This window comes from Herpailurus yagouaroundi, unplaced genomic scaffold (genome assembly GCF_014898765.1).
Source record: "Herpailurus yagouaroundi ecotype Mexico unplaced genomic scaffold, PumYag 222, whole genome shotgun sequence".
In the NCBI taxonomy this organism is placed as follows: Eukaryota; Metazoa; Chordata; class Mammalia; order Carnivora; family Felidae; genus Herpailurus; species Herpailurus yagouaroundi.
Window position 1 is genome coordinate 7,859,431 of NW_024412453.1, and position 18,982 is coordinate 7,878,412.

The 18,982-nt window shown below is 44.4% G+C and overlaps 1 protein-coding gene across 9 annotated transcripts in view; it reads right to left on the reverse strand.

Moving 5' to 3' along the window:
• Positions 1–301: 301 nt before the first annotated feature.
• The window catches only part of MRTFB (myocardin related transcription factor B), a 128,494-nt gene continuing 109,813 nt past the window's right edge, over positions 302–18,982 (reverse strand). For all 9 annotated transcript variants that reach the window (XM_040459003.1, XM_040458998.1, XM_040458997.1 and 6 more), the window contains 2 exons: positions 8,406–8,466; positions 302–5,951 (listed from right to left, as the gene is read on the reverse strand). In XM_040459003.1, coding sequence (XP_040314937.1) covers positions 5,419–5,951; positions 8,406–8,466 — 594 coding nt within the window. In that variant the 3' untranslated portion in view covers positions 302–5,418. The remainder of the gene's footprint in view (positions 5,952–8,405; positions 8,467–18,982) is intronic.

The following is an 18,982-nucleotide window of genomic DNA, read 5'->3' on the forward strand; positions in this document are numbered from 1 at the left end:
CCCGTCAATGTTTCTTTAGAAGAATGAACATGGCTTTGGTGTAAATCTTGCCATGTTCAGGTTCGGCCAGTCCTGATTTCTGTCTTGTCTCCCACGTTCCTGGACTTGGGGGAGGGTGGCCCACTTGGCCTGTGAGCTAGAATTCACCTCGGTGAGGCTACTGGTTTCGTCTGCAGCCAGGTGCTGTGAGGTGTGTGTTTGAAGGTGGGGTCTCCTCCAAACTCCGTGCCTGCGCCCAGCTCCGCGGTGGCTCTCCCGACCCGTAGGGTGTGGCCCTCCCTCTGCACAGCAAGAACCACAGTACATCAAAATGTTTTTTATTTGAGACACAAAAAATGCAAAATTGCTGAGATATCAAACGTTTCCCGATCGGCTACAATACTGCCACTATGTACAAAAGATCTGACGATCAGTGTGCACACATATAAAAATACAGTATGCGTTGCCTATGTACAGGACATGTGCAAAATGTATGGCGTTCAGACATGATACGGAATTGATTTCAGGGGTGCAAACAGCAAATACAAAGGCATCATGGTTTTTCTTTTAAAAAACAACATAAAGGCAGTACATGAATGGACCCCCCGATTGCCGTAATTTTTTTATTAGGCTAGTGCTTTAGTAAGCGGGGCTCTGTAGATGGGTATCTTTCTCCTTGTTTTCATAAAGTGAGATGCTAAGACATGATGTGACCATGAAAATAAGAAGAGAAACACCTATCACGCTGTGTTTCTACTGCAAGCAAGAAAAAAAGGAAACTAACCTGTACTTAGGAAGAAACTCTGTATTACTACTAAATATGCATTCTTCTGAAACCAACAAAACAAATCTATACTATTTTACATGAAAACAACAGAGAAATATCTACATCTTTGTGAAAACTATAACCTTAAATGGATAATACCTTTTTGGGACTGATTCTTGAGAGCTCGTTAGTCTCAAATTTTAAATAAAAAGTGCCTCCTTTTGGCAAATACTTGGCAATGCCTTTGGTTCCTTTAAAGCGAGTTTGCATTACTACTGGTTACTTGAGGTTAAGTACTTTTGGTAGATACTAAACCCTTCCCTAAATGCTCCCTCTTCCTACCAAGTTAGCAAGTCTCCTTACAGCATCATGTAGAGAGGTAACTGTTACAAGTCTCGGTGATTCTGTGAACTGGGTTAAAGCTTTGTCTTAGTAGTTGGCACAAAGCTCTGTTCAACACAACAGCTGTGCTGATAATCGCCAGTGGCCTGTTTTGATTCCAGACAGCACCTTTGGTCTGAGACCGCCATCCTCGTGTCACAGAATTGTGACCTTTCTGGCTGGTAACTGGCAGAGCAGTGTGTAGGGGGGGGGCGCCGCGGGGGGGGGCGATGAGCACTCTGTAAACGTGCAGCTTTATGAAGCGTGGGCTTCGAATCAGCTCTGCAGGCAGGTTGGCCAGGGGGAGTGGGGAAGACACAGACCCCTCTTGGGTGTCATGCGGGCAGTCACTTCACACATGAGAAAGGCAGCCCGGACGGACGGTGAGTGAGCGACGGTGGGGACCAGGACAGAGAATTACTGCTTCTGGTGATTTTCCAGTTTTGACTGAAACCACTCAGAGGATGAGCTGATGCGCAGGTAGGATGCTCTCCCAATCTGCATCTCTGCACTTGTAAGCTGTGCTCCCTGATAAACCTGACCTTCCACTTAATGTTCTTTGACGGTGTGGGCTGCGTGGCCTCCAGGGTGGTGGACAGTTTGTGTGGTAGCCCGCTCTGGCGCCAGGAGCCAGCTTGCACACGTCGGCAGGGCCAGATGGCGGAAAATGGAGGGTTACTTGTGGATCTGGATAAATGGCCTGTGTTGCTCTGTTGGTAGACACTGGACAGCTGTTCTCCCGGAACTTATCTAACAAGTCCCTGGTGGTGCCACAGGCTCACCGGGCCGCGGCCTCTCTGCCCCCAGGCAGGAGCCCGATGAGGCCAGGCGGGCCCACTGCCTTCACTGCTTCTCTGTGGCCCAGTCTCTTGGCAGACTAGAGGGACTGTCCCATCACTTGCGGGGACGGCTGCTTGGCCAGCTCCTGTGGCTGCTTTCCGCCTAGGAATTCTGAAAGGGCTCTGAAGAGAGCTGTGTGGCCTGGAATGATTGGGGTTGAAAGGGCAGAGGAAGCCTGAGTCAACTTTGGTGACAGGATGGGCAACACGCCGCCGATACGCTGACTGCACAGTTCCGTGGCGCTATCTTCTTACCATGACTTTGCTTTCAGGAGGCGGCAGCTGGGAGGCAACACCAGGCTACCTTCGCCCCTGTTCCAAAACCGCACCTCCTCCAGCCTCAGTTACGTGGGTCACAGAACTGTGCAGTTTAGAAAGGGAACTGAAATGAGCTCTCTCTAGTGCTATAAAAATAGTCCTATGAAACACAAAGCATCCGAGCAAGAAATCCCACGAATTGAGACCATGTCTTTGTCCAAATAGGTGGCAAATACTGTACAGTAGGTTGCACGATTCAGGAGAATGCTAGAACGTGAACCACCAACGACCCGCCTGCAGCGGCTCCCTAGACGCGCTTTGCGGAGATGGACAAGGTGCCCACGTGCCCCTGGGCTTCCAAAGGCTGGAGACGCTTCGGTGTCACTTTCTGTTCGACCGGCCGCCCAGTGACGTGACCAAGAAAGAACTGCGTACACTCGAAAGGCAAGCTTGGTTCTGTCGTGTTTCAGGAACATTTAGGGAAGGAAGCGTGGATGTGAGGAAACGCGTACGTCCCGGAGCCGGCCGTTTCCTTGGCCAATGGCAGTCTGCAAGACGACGCATGACGCACGGCGCTACGCACGACGTCTACGCTACAGGCGTTCACAACGAACGTCCGCCGCCACCCTGCCCTGGGCTTCGATGGCCGTGAGACCCCCACCTCGGACAGTAACAGTAGTCCTCTGGACTGCACAGCCTTCCGTCGCGCTTTGTATCGCGTCCACAGACTCAGGTCAGGGGCCTCGTTTCCGTGTCCTCTTTGGTCTCGTCACACGCTGCCCAAGCTCCGTGTCCTCCTTCTAACCTAGAATGTGGAACGGGGGCCCCCGGCGGCCGCCCACACGGCACGGACGCCGGGCTCGCCGCCCTGGCCGGGCCCCGAAGGAATGGTGCGAGCGGGAGGCCGGCGGAGCCCCGAACGGGAGCCTCCTCGCCTTCCCTTCCGAGGAAGCCCTGCACGTGACGGCGACAACGCACGTGTGAAGCGGGCACCTTCGCGGTGCGTGGCAGGCAGAGAGCAGGCTGGGGAGACGGCCTTCTCCGCGCCGGGTGTGTATTTTGGAGAGGGGCCTTCCTGGGGCGTGTTTCAAACCCTGTTTGACGAGAGCGAAGAGGACTGCTGAGGGCTGGGACACCCGGTGTGCGCGTGGCTCAGGGTGACGGAAGGGGGGGCGGGGTCGGGACACGAGGCGGCGCCACCGTCCCCTGCAGTCCCACGATGTCGGGTGCCAACCTCGTAAGCCTCGTTTCAATCTGAGTGAAGCCCCGGGCCTTGACCTCCCCTGAGAGGAGGAAGGGCCTGCCCGAGCGAACGGGCCCTCCATCCCCAGAGGGCGGCTGGTGCCCTCGCCCTTGCTCACGGGTACATCCTGCTTCGAAGTTTCTAGATTGCATGCGCCGGCCTGCCAGTTCCTCGCCATCTCAACTACTCAGACCACACTGAGCATAACCGCTTCTTCCTCGAACCACTCAGAAGTGCTTTCACCTTGGGAAGTGCCACCTCACAGAGGGCTGCAGTGTGCGGGGCGACCGGATACGGAAAAAACAAACTTGCCTTGCATGTAGTAAGATCGAGAAGCCAAAATAAAAATCTGAAAGGAGGTCGGCTCTGCGGCAGAACGCAAACCCGGCAGTGATTCCCCAGTTCTTTCCAGACAGTGGGTCAGGCTGGCTCTTCCCATGTCGCTGTGGGGATATCACCACCTCACGACCCAGAGAGATCAGCCTGACCCTCGGGTTCACACAAAGCAAGGCGTAGAGCATGACAATGGTATTTAACAAACACCTTCACGCTTTTTGGTAGATTGCAGGGTTTTTCTTCAGTTATTTACATCTTATCGTATACTTAAATGACTAGCTTGACCTAATTTTGGAAGTCCTGTGATAGTTGGCATTTTAGAAAACTCTTCAGAAACTACTCAACAAACGTGACAACTTCTATGTAAAAAAAAAAAACTACTAAAACCTCCAGTTTTTCAATCTTCGGCCTGATAATATAGCGAGAACTCGGGTATGACATCCAGTTACAAGCCTATAAAATGACAGGCAGGGAAAAGCGACAGGAGAGGCGGCCAGAGCCGGAGGCTGGCGGCCAGCCTGGTGAGAGTCTAACTCGGAGCCGCTGCAGGAATGTCCCGGCTGACGACAGCCTTCTCCGCTGCCCTCTCTTTGCAACTCACCAGCTCAGGAGGACCGTTCACACTGGAGCCTCCTGGGTTCTTTGAGATGGGTCTGGTTACCTGAAATCAGTCAGCTTTTCTTTAAATACAGAAATACACATGGCTCAAGTACTCTAGAAATATTCTAGTTATTAAAACAAGTAGAACCGCTGGCTACCCACTCCCTTACCCCAGTGTAGGCTGTACATACCACATGTGAGAGTGTACATACAAGTGTCTAATATACACATGAAAATCAATCTAATCAACCCCGAGGGTTGCTAATAGAATTTTCAGTGTTATCATTCATTATATGTGGACTTTGTACAGTGGTTTATGACCGTATTTTTTTTTTTTTTTTTTTTTACATTGTCTGGTGATGGTGAAAGATCATCCATTTGAATTGAAATTTGGGAATCTAAAGTAAGATTCCCCAAACCACAAAATAAACTACAACACACAAAAAATTATGTTGGTTTCTGAATGGAACCGAAAATCTTCAGCTGGAAGCTGTCCCGGAACTGGCTGGCGCTCTCTCTCCACTGCCTGTGCTGCCTGACCAGGCTCAGGCCATTTCTAGGAAACACCATGTGCAGTGACCTCTCACCTCCCTCAACTGGCATCCTCTTGTGAGTGGAGCTGTCTGCCTTCTATTTGGGGTCTTAAAGCGACCACAGAGGTTTAAATGTAGTTGACGGAGAACCCTCATGTAGTTATCCTGCACACGTCACTCTCTGTCATGTCTTTATCTAAAGGTACTCTGCATTCTTTACTGAAGTCTGGAAAAACGAATGAGTCTTCTTTGACCAGCGATTTTTTCAGAAGGCCCCGTGCTATGTTAAATTGTAGAAATTCACCGCTGGATGCAATGACATGTTTTCACACTTGGTTTCCAGGCTGTGACCATCTAGCCACCCTTTCTATGACATATTTTAATTGCAACAACGCCGCTATGGATCTGTCTCTAAAAACTGCCCTCATCAGAACGATCTTCATCTTCTTAGACGTCAGGAACTCGGACGAGAAATCTGTGATGTTAGTCCCATGGCAACGGCAGGTCTTGTGGATCTAGAAAGTCAGTGGAGAACATGCTGGGAGCGGTGGCGCTGAGGGGAGTGAGTCCCGATGTGTTGGGCATGGTAATGTCCAGCCACTCCATGTTGTCTAAGTTTGAGTCAGAGAGGTCAAGTGACAGACAGGGGGTACTTGCAGCAAACTGGGCTTCAGAAGTCTCCATGGGTGAGTGTGAATGGTCCAGCACACTTGAGTGACTCAGCAAGTCATTTTGGAGGTCCTCGATCAGAGAGAAGGGCTCTCTGTCTTCACTGCTGCTTTGCAGGGGAACAATTTCGTTGGCCGAAGGTAAAGTTCCATCCAAGAAAGCTTCTAGCTGGTTCTCTAAGCTGGCAGATAAACTGCTCAGGGGTTCTAAGGAGACGGGTGGTGCCATTTGGACTTGGGGAGGGGGCCGGGACACCACCGTGTTGACTGGCATTGTGGTGATGCTGGCTGTCACTGGTCTCATTTTGGAAATGGGAGAAGGCTCTTCTTTTATAGGGAGGGAAATCTCTGTGTAAAATAATTGAAGTGATTAGTAAGTAAGGACATGATACTATTTAAACATTTTTATGAATTAGGACAGTTCTTTTGCTATTTTGTGAGGACTTCTACACAGTCCGCCTTAGGGGTAGGAAGAGAATGCTATTGGTCAGATAGAGTCCTTGATCGCCTGCAGGATGATGGCTCTTTTTAGCTGAATAAACATTTTCAGGTTATAACATTCTGATATGCTTTCTAGTCTTGTTACTTAAGAGCAGTAAGCATGACAAGCAGTGATATGGCACCAGGGAGGAGCTGATGGTGACATTTAATTGATAATTTGATCTTTGGGTCCTGGTTCCCAGGTACTTCAGGCTTCGGACAGGGTTCATGTCTTGTCCGATACCATGGATCTGCCGTCACAGCAGCAACCACCCTTAAAGTGAACCTTAATGTCACAACTGTGTTCCCAGTTTGTGCAGCCATGAAGTACATTCTTAATATCCTGAAAGCTCTAACTATATTCTTTTTCCTACTATCATTATAGTTGAACTATATACGTTCTGTATAAAGTTTGAAAGAGATGCAATGCCCACCATCTTTTTTTACTGAATTATAGCTAACACACGGCTCCTTTGACCCTCTTTTTTAAGATGGGTCACCTTACTTTTCTGCCTTTTTTGTCTTGTTTTCTGAATTTATACAAAATCTTGAAGATCTGGCAAATGTCTTAATAAGCACTAAATATGTGTTACTCGTTGCTGGATCAAGTAGAAAATTAACACCATTTGCATTAGATTGCAGTGTTGCTATAGATACATTTACTTAAATAAAGTATCTTTTTTTACTTTCTTAGGGTATCTGATTGGTTTCATTAGTATGCAGACACGCCAGGAAGGGTGGATTTAGTAACAGCTGTGAGAGCTCAAAGGCCGGGATGCTTAATAAGGGAAAGAACCTACAGGCTGACTCCTGCTTGGGGACTGTCAACCGTGTGTGCTGACTGTGCAACTCTAGGACGGTCTGTGGTTTCTCACTTCCTGTAGTCGTCCCTAGAATTGTTCTGAAAGCTGACAGTGCGATGTCAGTAACCAGGCTCATAATCATCTATTTAAATCTCTGTTCTCATGATTACTGGCCGTGGTTTACAACAGGATAAAATAACATACTCACTGGATACTTTGCCATTAAAAAAAAAAAAAAAATCATGCCTTGTAGGAAATAACTCATTTGATGACTTTGTCACATCTTAATTTCCAAATTTAGGCTGCAAAAATTATTCTTTCTAATCATATAAAAAAAATCTTTATTTTCACCAGATTTGGCAAAAAAAAAACAACAAAAAAACAAACCCAAACCATTAAAAAAATCCTAAAATCATGGCCATGAAATGTCTATTTCTTTTATCTCCATGGTGTAGATATACAATGAGTTTAAATTACTTTGTGATGCCAGTATAGTTCTTAGGAAAAGAAAAAAATCTATTTGCACAAGTAGAACTATAGTCAAACATCAAGAATTTCCTGTGTCTTCAAAACCAAATAGTTATGCTATTTAGGGACAGAAGCTGCTATGAATGGGGAAATTTTGATCCCTGTTTAAAAAAGTGATTAAAACTCCTTTCACCAAGGTAATTTAAGAATACTTTATTCCCAGACAGTATTTGTTGAATTTTTAAAATACTGTTTTTTATATTTGTTTTGAAAGATAGGTTTGCGGAGGTTGAGATACCCTTGATTTCTTTTGTGTGTGGTTAATATCCCTTGTCTCTTTTTTGAAAAAAAATTTTTTTAAGTTTATTTTGAGAGAGACAGAGACAGCATGAGTGGGGGAGGGGGAGAGAGAGATGCCAAGCAGGCTCGGAGCTGTCAGCGCAGAGCCTGATGCAGGGCTCAGACTCACAAACTGTGAGATCACAACTTGAGCCGAAGCCAAGAGTTGGACGCTTAACCAACTGGGTCACCTAGGTGGCCCCCCTTATCTGCTTTTAAGATGATACACTATAAAGTCTAAGATTTTCAATTATATGTAGAAAGTGCCTCAAAATTGCCTTTGAATTCTATAAAGTCACTACAGTCTGAACTAGGTAACCCGTGGTTGTTACAGAATTCATGTGTGAAGTAAGTAGAGCACTTTTATCCCATAACAGTGACATACATAGGGAACATGTTTTAAAGTTTTTCAGTGTGGAATTTAAATTTGGCTCTCTTTTGGTGTTTTTGAGATGGTCTGTTATTTTCAAAAGGCAGAGATCTATGGATAAAACTAACATTACGTTATTGTTTTCAGCTGAAACAATGGTTTTTCCTCCATTTTATAAGTTTTAGTGTCCTAATTTAACAGATTTAAAACAGTAAATATAGTTGGAATTAGAAAAATATGTTTCTCGCTACTCAAAGATATGCCATGAGCTCTAAAGGAAAATATTCAAAACCTTGTCATAAAAGGTGACTCTGGCGGGTTCTGATGTGACTTGTAACCTACCTCCACTCTTGATAAGTATATCAAAGAGGTCGTCCATCTGCTGACTGTGTGCACTGGAAATCTACAACAAAGAATATAAATTAGCTTTCTTTCATGCGGACCCAGAAGCATTAACAGTTGGGAGCATTAAGGGACCCCTTTCCCCCATTCAGGCTTTCTCTCTCAAAAATATAGATTAAAAAAAAAATAAACAGCTTCTGCACAGCTAAGGAAACAATCAACAAAACTAAAAGGCAATAGACAGAATGGGAAAAGATATTTGCAAATGACATACTGGACAAAGGGTTATTATCAAAAATCTATAAAGAACCTACCAACTCAACACCCGAAAAACAATCCAGTGAAGAAATGGGCAGAAGACATGAATAGACACTTTTCCAAAGAAGATGTCCACATGGCCAACAGACACATGAAAGGATGCTCAACATCACTCATCATCAGGAAAATACAAATCAAAACCACATTGAGATGCCATTCCACACCAGTGAGAGTGGCTAACAGTAACAACTCAGGAAACAACGGATGTTGGCGAGGATGCGGAAAAAGGGGAACCCTCTCGCACTATTGGTGGAAATGCAAACTGGTGTAGCCACTGTGGAAAACAGTGTGGAAGTTCCTCAACAAATTAAAAATAGCATTACTCTGTGACCCAGCAATAGCACCACTAGGAATTTATCCAAAGGATACAGGAGTGCTGACTCACAGGGGCACATGTACCCCAATGATGAAAGGTGTACTATCAACAATAGCTCAGTTATGGAAAAAATGCAGATGTCCATCAGCTGATGAATGGATCAAGAAGATGTGGTATATATTTACAATGGAATGCCACTTGGCGTTCAAAAAGAATGAACTCTTGCCATTTGCAACAACATGGATGGAACTTGGGGTACTATGCTAGGTGCAGTAAGTTAGAGAAAGAAAAATACCCTATGTTTTCACTCCTAGGTGGAATCTGAGAAACTTAATAGAAGACCATAGGGGAAGGGAAGGAAAAATAAGAAAAACAGACAGGGTGGCAAACCATAACAGACTTTTTTTTTTTTTTTTTAATTTTTTTTTCAACGTTTATTTATTTTTGGGACAGAGAGAGACAGAGCATGAACGGGGGAGGGGCAGAGAGAGAGGAAGACACAGAATCTGAAACAGGCTCCAGGCTCTGAGCCATCAGCCCTGATGAGAGCCTGACGCGGGGCTCGAACTCACGGACCGCGAGATCGTGACCTGGCTGAAGTCGGACGCTTAACCGACTGCGCCACCCAGGAGCCCCTTTTTTTTTTCTTTTTTTTTTTCTTTTAATAACAGACTCTTAAATACAGAGAAGAAACTGAGGGTTGATGGGGGTGGGGAGTTGGGGAGGGTGGGGAAAACGGGTGATGGGCACTGAGGAGGGCACTTGTTGGGATGAGCACTGGGTGTTGTATGTAAGTGATGAATCATGGGACTCTACTCCTGAGGCCAACCTACACTGTAACATACACTGTTACCCTGTAAGTTAGCTAAAGTGATAATAAATTATTAAAAAAAAAAAGTATGCCTCTTAACACCAAGAAACAGACTCTGAACCATAGAAAACAAAACTGATAGTTACCAGAAGAGAGGTGGGTGGATGATGGATTAAATAGGTGATGGGGATGAAGGAGGGCACTTGTGATGAGCACAGGGTAATGTACGAAGTGCTGAATTACTATACTGTACACCTGAAACTATATTTCACTGTATGTTAACTGGAACTTATTTTTTTTCTTTGTTTTATTTATTTATTTATTTATTTATTAAAAAAAAATTTTTTTTTCAACGTTTTTATTTATTTTTGGGACAGAGAGAGACAGAGCATGAACAGGCGAGGGGCAGAGAGAGAGGGAGACACAGAATCGGAAACAGGCTCCAGGCTCCGAGCCATCAGCCCAGAGCCCGACGCGGGGCTCGAACTCACGGACCGCGAGATCGTGACCTGGCTGAAGTCGGACGCTTAACCGACTGCGCCACCCAGGCGCCCCTGTTTTTTTTTTTTAAATGTTTATTTTCGAGAGAGACACACAGAGTGTGAGCAGGGGAGGGGCACAGAGAGAGGGAGACACAGAATCCAAAGCAGGCTCCAGGCTCCGAGCTGTCAGCAACAGAGCCTGACATGGGGCTTGAACTCACGGACCGCGAGATCATGACCTGAACCGAAGTCAGACGTGTAACCGACTGAGCCACTCAGGCGCCCCTTATTTTTTTTTTTTAATGTTGATTTGTTTCTGAGAGAGAGACAGGGAGACAGAGTCTGAAGCAGGCTCTGCAGTGACAGGACGTGGGGCTCAAACTCATGAACTGTGAGATCATGACCTGAGCAGAAGTGAGTGACTTAACCAACTGAGCCACCACCGAGGTGCCCCGCTAACTGGAATTTAAACAAAAACTAAGAAATTTTAGTTATTATCTTATTTTTATCAACCAAAAAAAAAAAGTATGCCTCTCACTGATGTATACATTAGTTACGCATTGCTGTATTACACATTCTTCCAAGTTTACTGGCTTCAGATGCTATAGAGTTGTTATCTCCCATTTTCTGTGGGTCAGGAATTTCGGAATAGTTGAGGTGGCAGTTCTGGTGGGGGCACCTCCATGGGCGTGCAGTCAACATGCTGGCCATTTGCCCTGTTTTTCTTGGTGGTGGTGGTGTTCCTCCTTTCTTGTGTTTTAAAAATACATATTCATTTATTTTTGGAATTCTAACTAAATGTTTCTATTTTGTAATAGCTGTACTTCTTTACTTGTATGGGCACTCAATATACAGCCTTCATGTTTTGTAGGTTACTTAATGTTGTAGCATTGTACACAAGATATAAAACCCTGGTTAACATCTAGATCCACTTCCACCATCCGTTATTGATATTTTTAAGTGTTACATCTACATATTTTATAAACCCCTTTACAATGTTATTTTTTATAGTGCAGGTTTTCTGGTGATGAATTCTTAATTTTTATCTGAAAATATCTTTAGTTCACTTTTATTCTTTTTTTTTTTTAATTTTTTTTTTCAACGTTTATTTATTTTTGGGACAGAGAGAGACAGAGCATGAACGGGCGAGGGGCAGAGAGAGAGGGAGACACAGAATCGGAAACAGGCTCCAGGCTCTGAGCCATCAGCCCAGAGCCCGACGCGGGGCTCGAACTCACGGACCGTGAGATCGTGACCTGGTTGAAGTCGGACGCTTAACCGACTGCGCCACCCAGGCGCCCCTAGTTCACTTTTATTCTTAAAGAGTATTTCTACTTGATACAGAATTCTAGTTTGACAGTCCCTCTCTCCCTCCTGTTCCCCACTAAGAGCTTTAAAGACATTTCTTGGGTATTTTCTTACTTCAGCAGTTTCTGATGAAAATTCGATCATAAAACAAATAGTTGTTACCGTTGTTACCATGTGTGCATTGTACTGCTTTTTTTTGGCACTTTCAAGATTTGCTCTTTAACTCTGGCTTTCAGTAATTTGACTATGATGAGGCCTTCTATTTACCCTGCTTGATGTTCAGTTAGCATCTGCAAGTTACAAACTTGTCTTTCATCATATTTGTGAAAAATTGGATTCTTTTTTAAAAAAATTTTTTTTATGTTTATTTATTTTTGAGAGGGAGAGACAGTGTGAGCGGGGGAGGGGCAGAGACAGAGGAAGACACAGAATCTGAAGCAGGCTCCAGGCTCCGAGCTATCAGCACAGAGCCTGACGCGAGGCTTGAACCCATGAACCATGAGATCATGACCTGAGCCGAAGTTGGATGCTCACTGGACTGAACCACCCAGGTGCCCCTATATATTTATTTTGAGAGAGAGACTGGGGGGAGAGACAGAATTGCCAACAGGCTCCACACTGTTAGTGCAGAGCCCAACTCAGGGCTCAAACTCAGGAACCTTGAGATCATGACCTGAACCAAAGACACTTAAGCGACTGAGCCACCCAGGTGCCCCTTGACTATTATTTCTTAGTATATTTGGCCTGCTTCATTCTCTTCTCGGAATCCTATCATACCCATCTCAGACTGTCTGATATTAAACAACAGGTCTCTGAGGTTCTGTTCGCCTTAAAAATAAAATCTTTTCTCTCTTACTCACATTTGGATAAATTCTATTCAGCTGTCTTCAAGTTCACTGTCTTTTTACCTGTCCCCTCCATTCTGTTAAGGCCATCTCTAACTTTTTTCCCTTTATTATTTTTTCAGTGTTTATTTTGTGAAAGAGAGAGCACGTGCAGAAGCAGGGGGAGGGGCACAGAGAGAGGAGGAGAATCCCAAGCAGGCTCTGTGCTGTCAGCTCAATCCGACAAACTGAGATCATGACCTGAGCAAAAATCAAGAGTCGGACACTTAACTGAGCCACTCAGGCACCTCTTTCATTCTAGATCATGTATTTTTTAGTTTTATTTATTTTTAAGGTGTTTATTTTTGAGAGAGAGAGTGAGAGAAGGAGTGGGGAAGGGACAAAGAGAGAGATCCACCATGGGCTCTGTGCTCACAGCAGAGAGCCTGATGCAGGGCTCAAACTCATGATCTGCTAGATGGTGAGCTGAGCTGAAGTCAGAAGATTAACTGACTTAGCTACCCAGGTGCCCCATATTTTTCAGTTTTATTATTTCCATTTCATCAAAAAAATCATTTCTGTATTTTCTATTTTTTCATTCATTGCAAGTACATTTTCCTTTACATCACTGATAGCTATAATAGCTATTTTAACACCCTTATTTGCAAATTCTAATACTTGGATTAGCTGGAGTTGCTCTTAATTCACTGCCTTTTGCCCTTCAGAAAGGGTTGCATTTTCTTCCTTATTTCTATATTGCATGTGGTGAATGGCTATGAATATCACATAGTGGAGACTCTATTCTGTTACTTTTCTCAGATGAGTGGTTTCTTTTGTTTTCGCATGCAGTCAACTTGGCTGGACTTGGAACTTCTGCCCAAGAAACATTTGGAAGGTCAATCACAGCTCACATCTTATCTTTAGCTCCGCTCCCATGACCACCCAATGTCTATGTGGCTTAGGAGTCAGCTCGAGATACAGACAGAATTTGGGGATCTTCCCCACTTGTTCCTTTCCTTTTAGGTTGCTCTCAACTCAGCCATCAGACTTCCCAGGGCATAAAAGCTATGGTTTTTCGACCGGTAACCTCACCACGTAGCTTGATCCCAGAGTAAAAGCAGCAAAAAGAGGGAATTCATGCCTTTTATCTCCCTTCCTCCGAGTCTGGACTCCTCACCAGAATATGCTGCATCGATTCACTCTTCAATGCCCTCGTATTAATGCTCTTTGAATTAGGACCAGGCTTTACAGCTGTTATCTGTGGAAGACTTGCTTAGCCAGTAGTGAAACTGGAAGTCTGACTGAAGGTATTTTGAAAACCTCAGCATGCCTGGAGTTCGGTGCTTAACGGTGTATAAAGAACACCAGACAGTGATGTAGAGCTGAGCTCCCTTAGCCTGTAAACAACAACCAGAGACAAACATGGCAGGGATTCCGGTCAGCTGTCTTTGGTTAAAGGGAGGTGAGGTTCCTTCTCTGCTGTTCCATGCATCAAGTGAGCAGCACATATGAACCTACACATGAGAACCGGGTTTGGAAGGATGCGTCCTACCTATTAATTTTCTCACCAATTGCAGTTAAGCTCTTTGCCTTTCAGTTCATCTCTGCTCTCCTGTGGAGAGAACAGGTGTCACTTCTTATGGACTAATGGGGAGGACCATCTAGTCTAGCACCGTGTGTTCCCATTCTTTTTGTAAATGTTTAAAACTATTTCTGAAATTTGGTTCTCCCCTCACAGATAAGGGCCCCTGCTGACTGTGGAACTGAAGAAAACCTTTTCAACGACAGGGACTGTGTTCCTTTGGCACTAAGCGGTCAGAAGCACATGGTAATTGCACTTCCCGGGAGGCAGGCCACCCTGGGAGCATGCCGAACTGTATGCTGCGGCCTGGGACCGAGCAATTTCTGCAGCTGTCCGCTGAGGCGGCTGGGTAGGTCATGGTGACTGCTCAGTGCTTGCTACACAAAGTGTGGATCCTCTGTGAGGCAGGGGTTCTTTCTCGAAACTTACCTTTTAGTTTAGAGGGGGAAGGAGACCAGGAGACCAGGACAAAGTTTAGGGGAAGGTATGACAAGGTTGTTGTTGGGCACCCACTGCGGGCCGGACGCCTTTACCAACGGGAACTCTCTTCCCATGGCTTGCAATAGGGAGCAATGAGGAAGGCTTGGCGGATAGGGGGACGCCTGGCGCACCGTGCCTAGGAGCACCTGGTTGGGCTGCGGATCAGCGCCCAGTGAAGTCAGGAGGAGGTCGGTCTCCTCCAGGATCAGCGCCCAGTGAAGTCAGGAGGAGGTCGGTCTCCTCCAGAGTGCTCTTCCTCAAAACACTAGCAAAATGGTTTGCATAAGCTGGCCGACTGGAGCAGAGGGTTCTGGAGACGCGTGGAAGATGAAGCAGGGTAAGGTAGGGGCTGGGCAGTCCCGATGGCCAGCCAGGTGGAAGACCATCAGCTGAATGCCCCCGACAAATGGCAGCTTTAGGAAAGAGGGCCCCATAGAGGACTTCTGGGAGGATGGTGGAATCCAGGACCCTCGGCTCACCTGATCCCACGGACAAAGCCAGATGACCGCCACATGGGTATAAGAGTGACATAGCAGACTTCGCACGGGTAATGGTAGGAGAATACATGGAAAAGAGACATGGAAAAGAGGAGGGGGGGGCAGAGACGCAGTAGGGAATCAAGTTCCTGGTGAGATAGACCACAAAGGAGAGGGATACCACAAGCACAGACAAAGGAGGGGAGTAGACCCCACCCACATCAGGCACCCCTAACATCGGGGACCTGAACTGGGGAACGTTGAAAACCAATGGGCCTTAACTCTGGGTCCTTTAACAATCGGTGGGCTTAGCTCTGGGAGAGCGGGATGGCAATGGGAAACCGAGTCCCCACCCTTAAAGACCCAGCATAAGGAACAACCCCACTGAGATACAGCATAGAAGGAGCAGTTTAAAAAGCGCCTGGGGTATAAGGGAAGCAGATTAATTTTATATTTACTAATCTCAGAACATGTGCTGGAGAGGCAGGGATCTTTGGCAGACTTCTGCAAGAGCCAAAGAGCTGGTGGGCACCATTCTTCCCCCGCCTGCCAAGTTTAGACACCCGACATTTGTAGGAACCAGCGCAAATACTCTCCACCTGCCTTAGTAACCCCACATACTGACTGTCATTCTCTCGGGGACTCACACCATCCAACCTGCCCTGGGCAGAAGGGAAGATAACCGCACACACGAAGGCTTGGGGCAGACAGGTGCTCTTATTAGTGGGCAGGGCCGGCAGTCAAAGGCTCTCAGGGACAAAGCAGGGAGAGTGCCCTGCAGGCTGGTATAACCATAGGCCTGTCAACTTGGGCTGAAGGCAGGGATCTGGTCTGATCCAACTACAAGCCCAAGGCAGCCCCAGACTGGCCCTTTAACAGCACAAAGACGAAATCCTGCCACAGTAGGCAAAGTGGGTCACTGCAGCCAACTGGACTAAAGGCAAATGTGGCTCAGCCACAACAGTGGGGTGCATGCAACACACGTAAGAGACCCCCTGAAGCAACTACTTCTGGTCAGCGAGGCACATGGCACTACAGGGTGCGACAGGACCTCTTCTTCATGAGGACCCTACTTTCAAAAGCAGGAGACATAGCTGATTTTCCTAGTACAAAGAAACAAACAGGTTTAGACAAAATAAAGAGACAGTGGACTGTATCCCAAAATATAAAAAAGAACCAGAGAGTAAGAACTCAATAAGTGAAATTGATTCCCTCTTGTGCATTTTTAATCACAGAGGAAGCAGAAGAATGGATCAGTCACCTGGAAGACAGAGTAATGGAAAGCAACCAAGCTGAACAACAACAAAATAAAAAATGAGAACAGGTTAAGGGAATCAGCAACACAACAAACCATAACAATATTCAAATTATTGTGATCCCAGAAGGAGAAGAGAAAGGGGGATACAAAATTTATCGGAAAAATTAATAGCCAAAAACTTCTCTAATCTGGAAAAGGAAACAGACAACCAGATCTAGGAGGCATAGTGCACCCTAAAGAAGGTGACCCAAGAAGGTAAACACTGAGACACATTTCGAATTCTAAAAGCAGCAAAGGAAAATGGTTACGTACAAAGGAAACCCCATGTAACTATTGGCTCATTGTCCAGCATAAACCTTCCAGGCCAGAAGGGAGTGGGATGATATATTCAAAGGGTGGAAAGGAAAAAAACCTCCAAGAATACTCTACCCAGCAAAGGGTATCGTTCAGAATAGGAGATGAAGAGTTTGTCAAACAAAATTTAAAGGACTTCACCACCACCAAAACAGCCTTGCAAGAAATGTTCAAGGGGATTCTTTGGAAAGAAAAGGCCAGGTTCAGGAATAAGAAAATTAGGAAAGGAAACAATTTCACAGGTAAATGCAAACGTAAGAAAAGTCACAGATTAGTCACTTATAAAAACCCAATTTGGAGGTTAAAGCACAAAAGCAGTAGAATCAATTATATCTACAAAAATCAGTCAAGGTATTTCACAAAATAAAAGGATGTAAAGTATGACAGCATATACATAAAACATGCAGAGGGAAAGAGTAAAAATTTAGTGCTTTTAGATTGGGTGCACACTTAACCATCAACTTAATATATGCCTATGCCATATGCATAGGATGTTATATATCAACCTAATGGTAACCACAAATCAAAAACCAGTAATAGATATGCAAAAAGTAAAGTGAAAGGAATCCAAGCATATCATTCAAGAAAGACACCAAACCACAAGGGAAGAGAGCAAAAGGGGAAAAGAACAGAGAGGAACCAGAAAACGAACCATAAAACAAATAACAAAATGGCAATAAGCAGATATACCCATCAATAATTACTTGAATGTAAATGGATTAAATGTTCCAATCAAAAGACATAGGGTGACAGAATGGATAAGAAAGTAACATCCATCTATATGCTGCCTCCTAGAGACTGAATGTAGACTAAAGACACATAGATTTTGAAAAGTACAGGGATAGAAAAATAACTATTATGCAAATGGAAGCAAAAAGCAAGCTGACACAGCAATACTTACATCAGATAAAACAGACTTTAAAACAAAAGACCCTACAGAATGAAATGGGAACAGTCCAATAAGAGGATATAACAATTATAGTTATGTACCCATCATGGAAGAATCTAAATACATAAAGCATCTATTACTAGACATAAAGGAAGAAACTGACAGTAGAACCTAAGGGTAGGGGACTTTAACACCCCACTTACATCAATGGATAGATCATCCAGACAAAAAACATGGAAACAGTGGCTTTGAATGACACATTGGACCAGATGGACCTAACATATATTCAGACCATTTCATTCAAAACCAAAAGAATACACATTCTTTTCAAGTCCATATGGAACACTCTCCAGAACAGATCACATATTAGACAAAACAAGTCTCAATAAATTAAAAAAGACTGAAATCCTATCATGCATCTTTTCCAACCACAATGGTATAAAACTAAAAATCACAAGAAAAAAATATAGAAAGAACAAAAATACATGGAAAGAACATGCTACTTAATGAATGGGTCAACCAACAAATCAAAGAAGAAATCAAAAAGGAAACAAAATATAAATGGAGATAAATGAAAATGAAAACATAATGGTCCAAAATCTCTGGGATGCAGCAAAAGCTGTTCTAAGAGGGAAGATTATAGCAATACAGGCCTACCTCAAGAAGTAGGAAAAATCTCAAACAACCTAGTCTTAAACCTAAAGGAGCTAGAAAAAAAAACAAAGCCCCAGGCCAGTATAAGGAAGGAAATAATAAACATTAGAGCAGAAATCAATGAAATAGACTAAACAAACAAAACAAACACCCCCCCCCCCCAAAAGAACAGATGGAGCAATGAAGCCAGGAGCTGGTTCTTTGAAAAGACCAACAAAATTGATCAACTTTTAGCCAAACTCCTCAAAAAAGAAACAATAAGACTCAAAAATATAAAATCAGAAATGAAGGAGAAATAACCAACACCACAGAGACACAAAAGAATATAAGAAATACTATGAAAGATTATATGCCAACAAATTGGACAACCTAGAAGATATGGATGAATTTCTAGAAACATACCATTTTCCCAAAGTGAATCAGAAAGAAATAGAAAATTGGAACAGACTGATTACTAGTAAAGAAATTGAATCAGTAATCTAAACACTCCCAACAAACAGAAGTCCAGGACCAGATGGCTTCACAAGTGAATTCTACCAAACATTTAAAGAAGAGTTAATATCTATTCTTCTCAACCTAATCCAAAATAGAAGAGGAAGGAAAGCTTCTAAATTCATTCTATAAGTCCAGCATTACCCTGATACCAAAGCCAGAAAAAGACACTACAAAAAAAGAAAATTATAAGTTAGTATGATGTCTGATAAACATAGATGCAAAAATCCTCACCAAAATATTAGCAAACCTAATTCAACAATACATTAAAAGGATCATTCACCATGATCAAGTGGTTTTTATTCCTGAGATGCAAAGGTGGTTCAATACTTT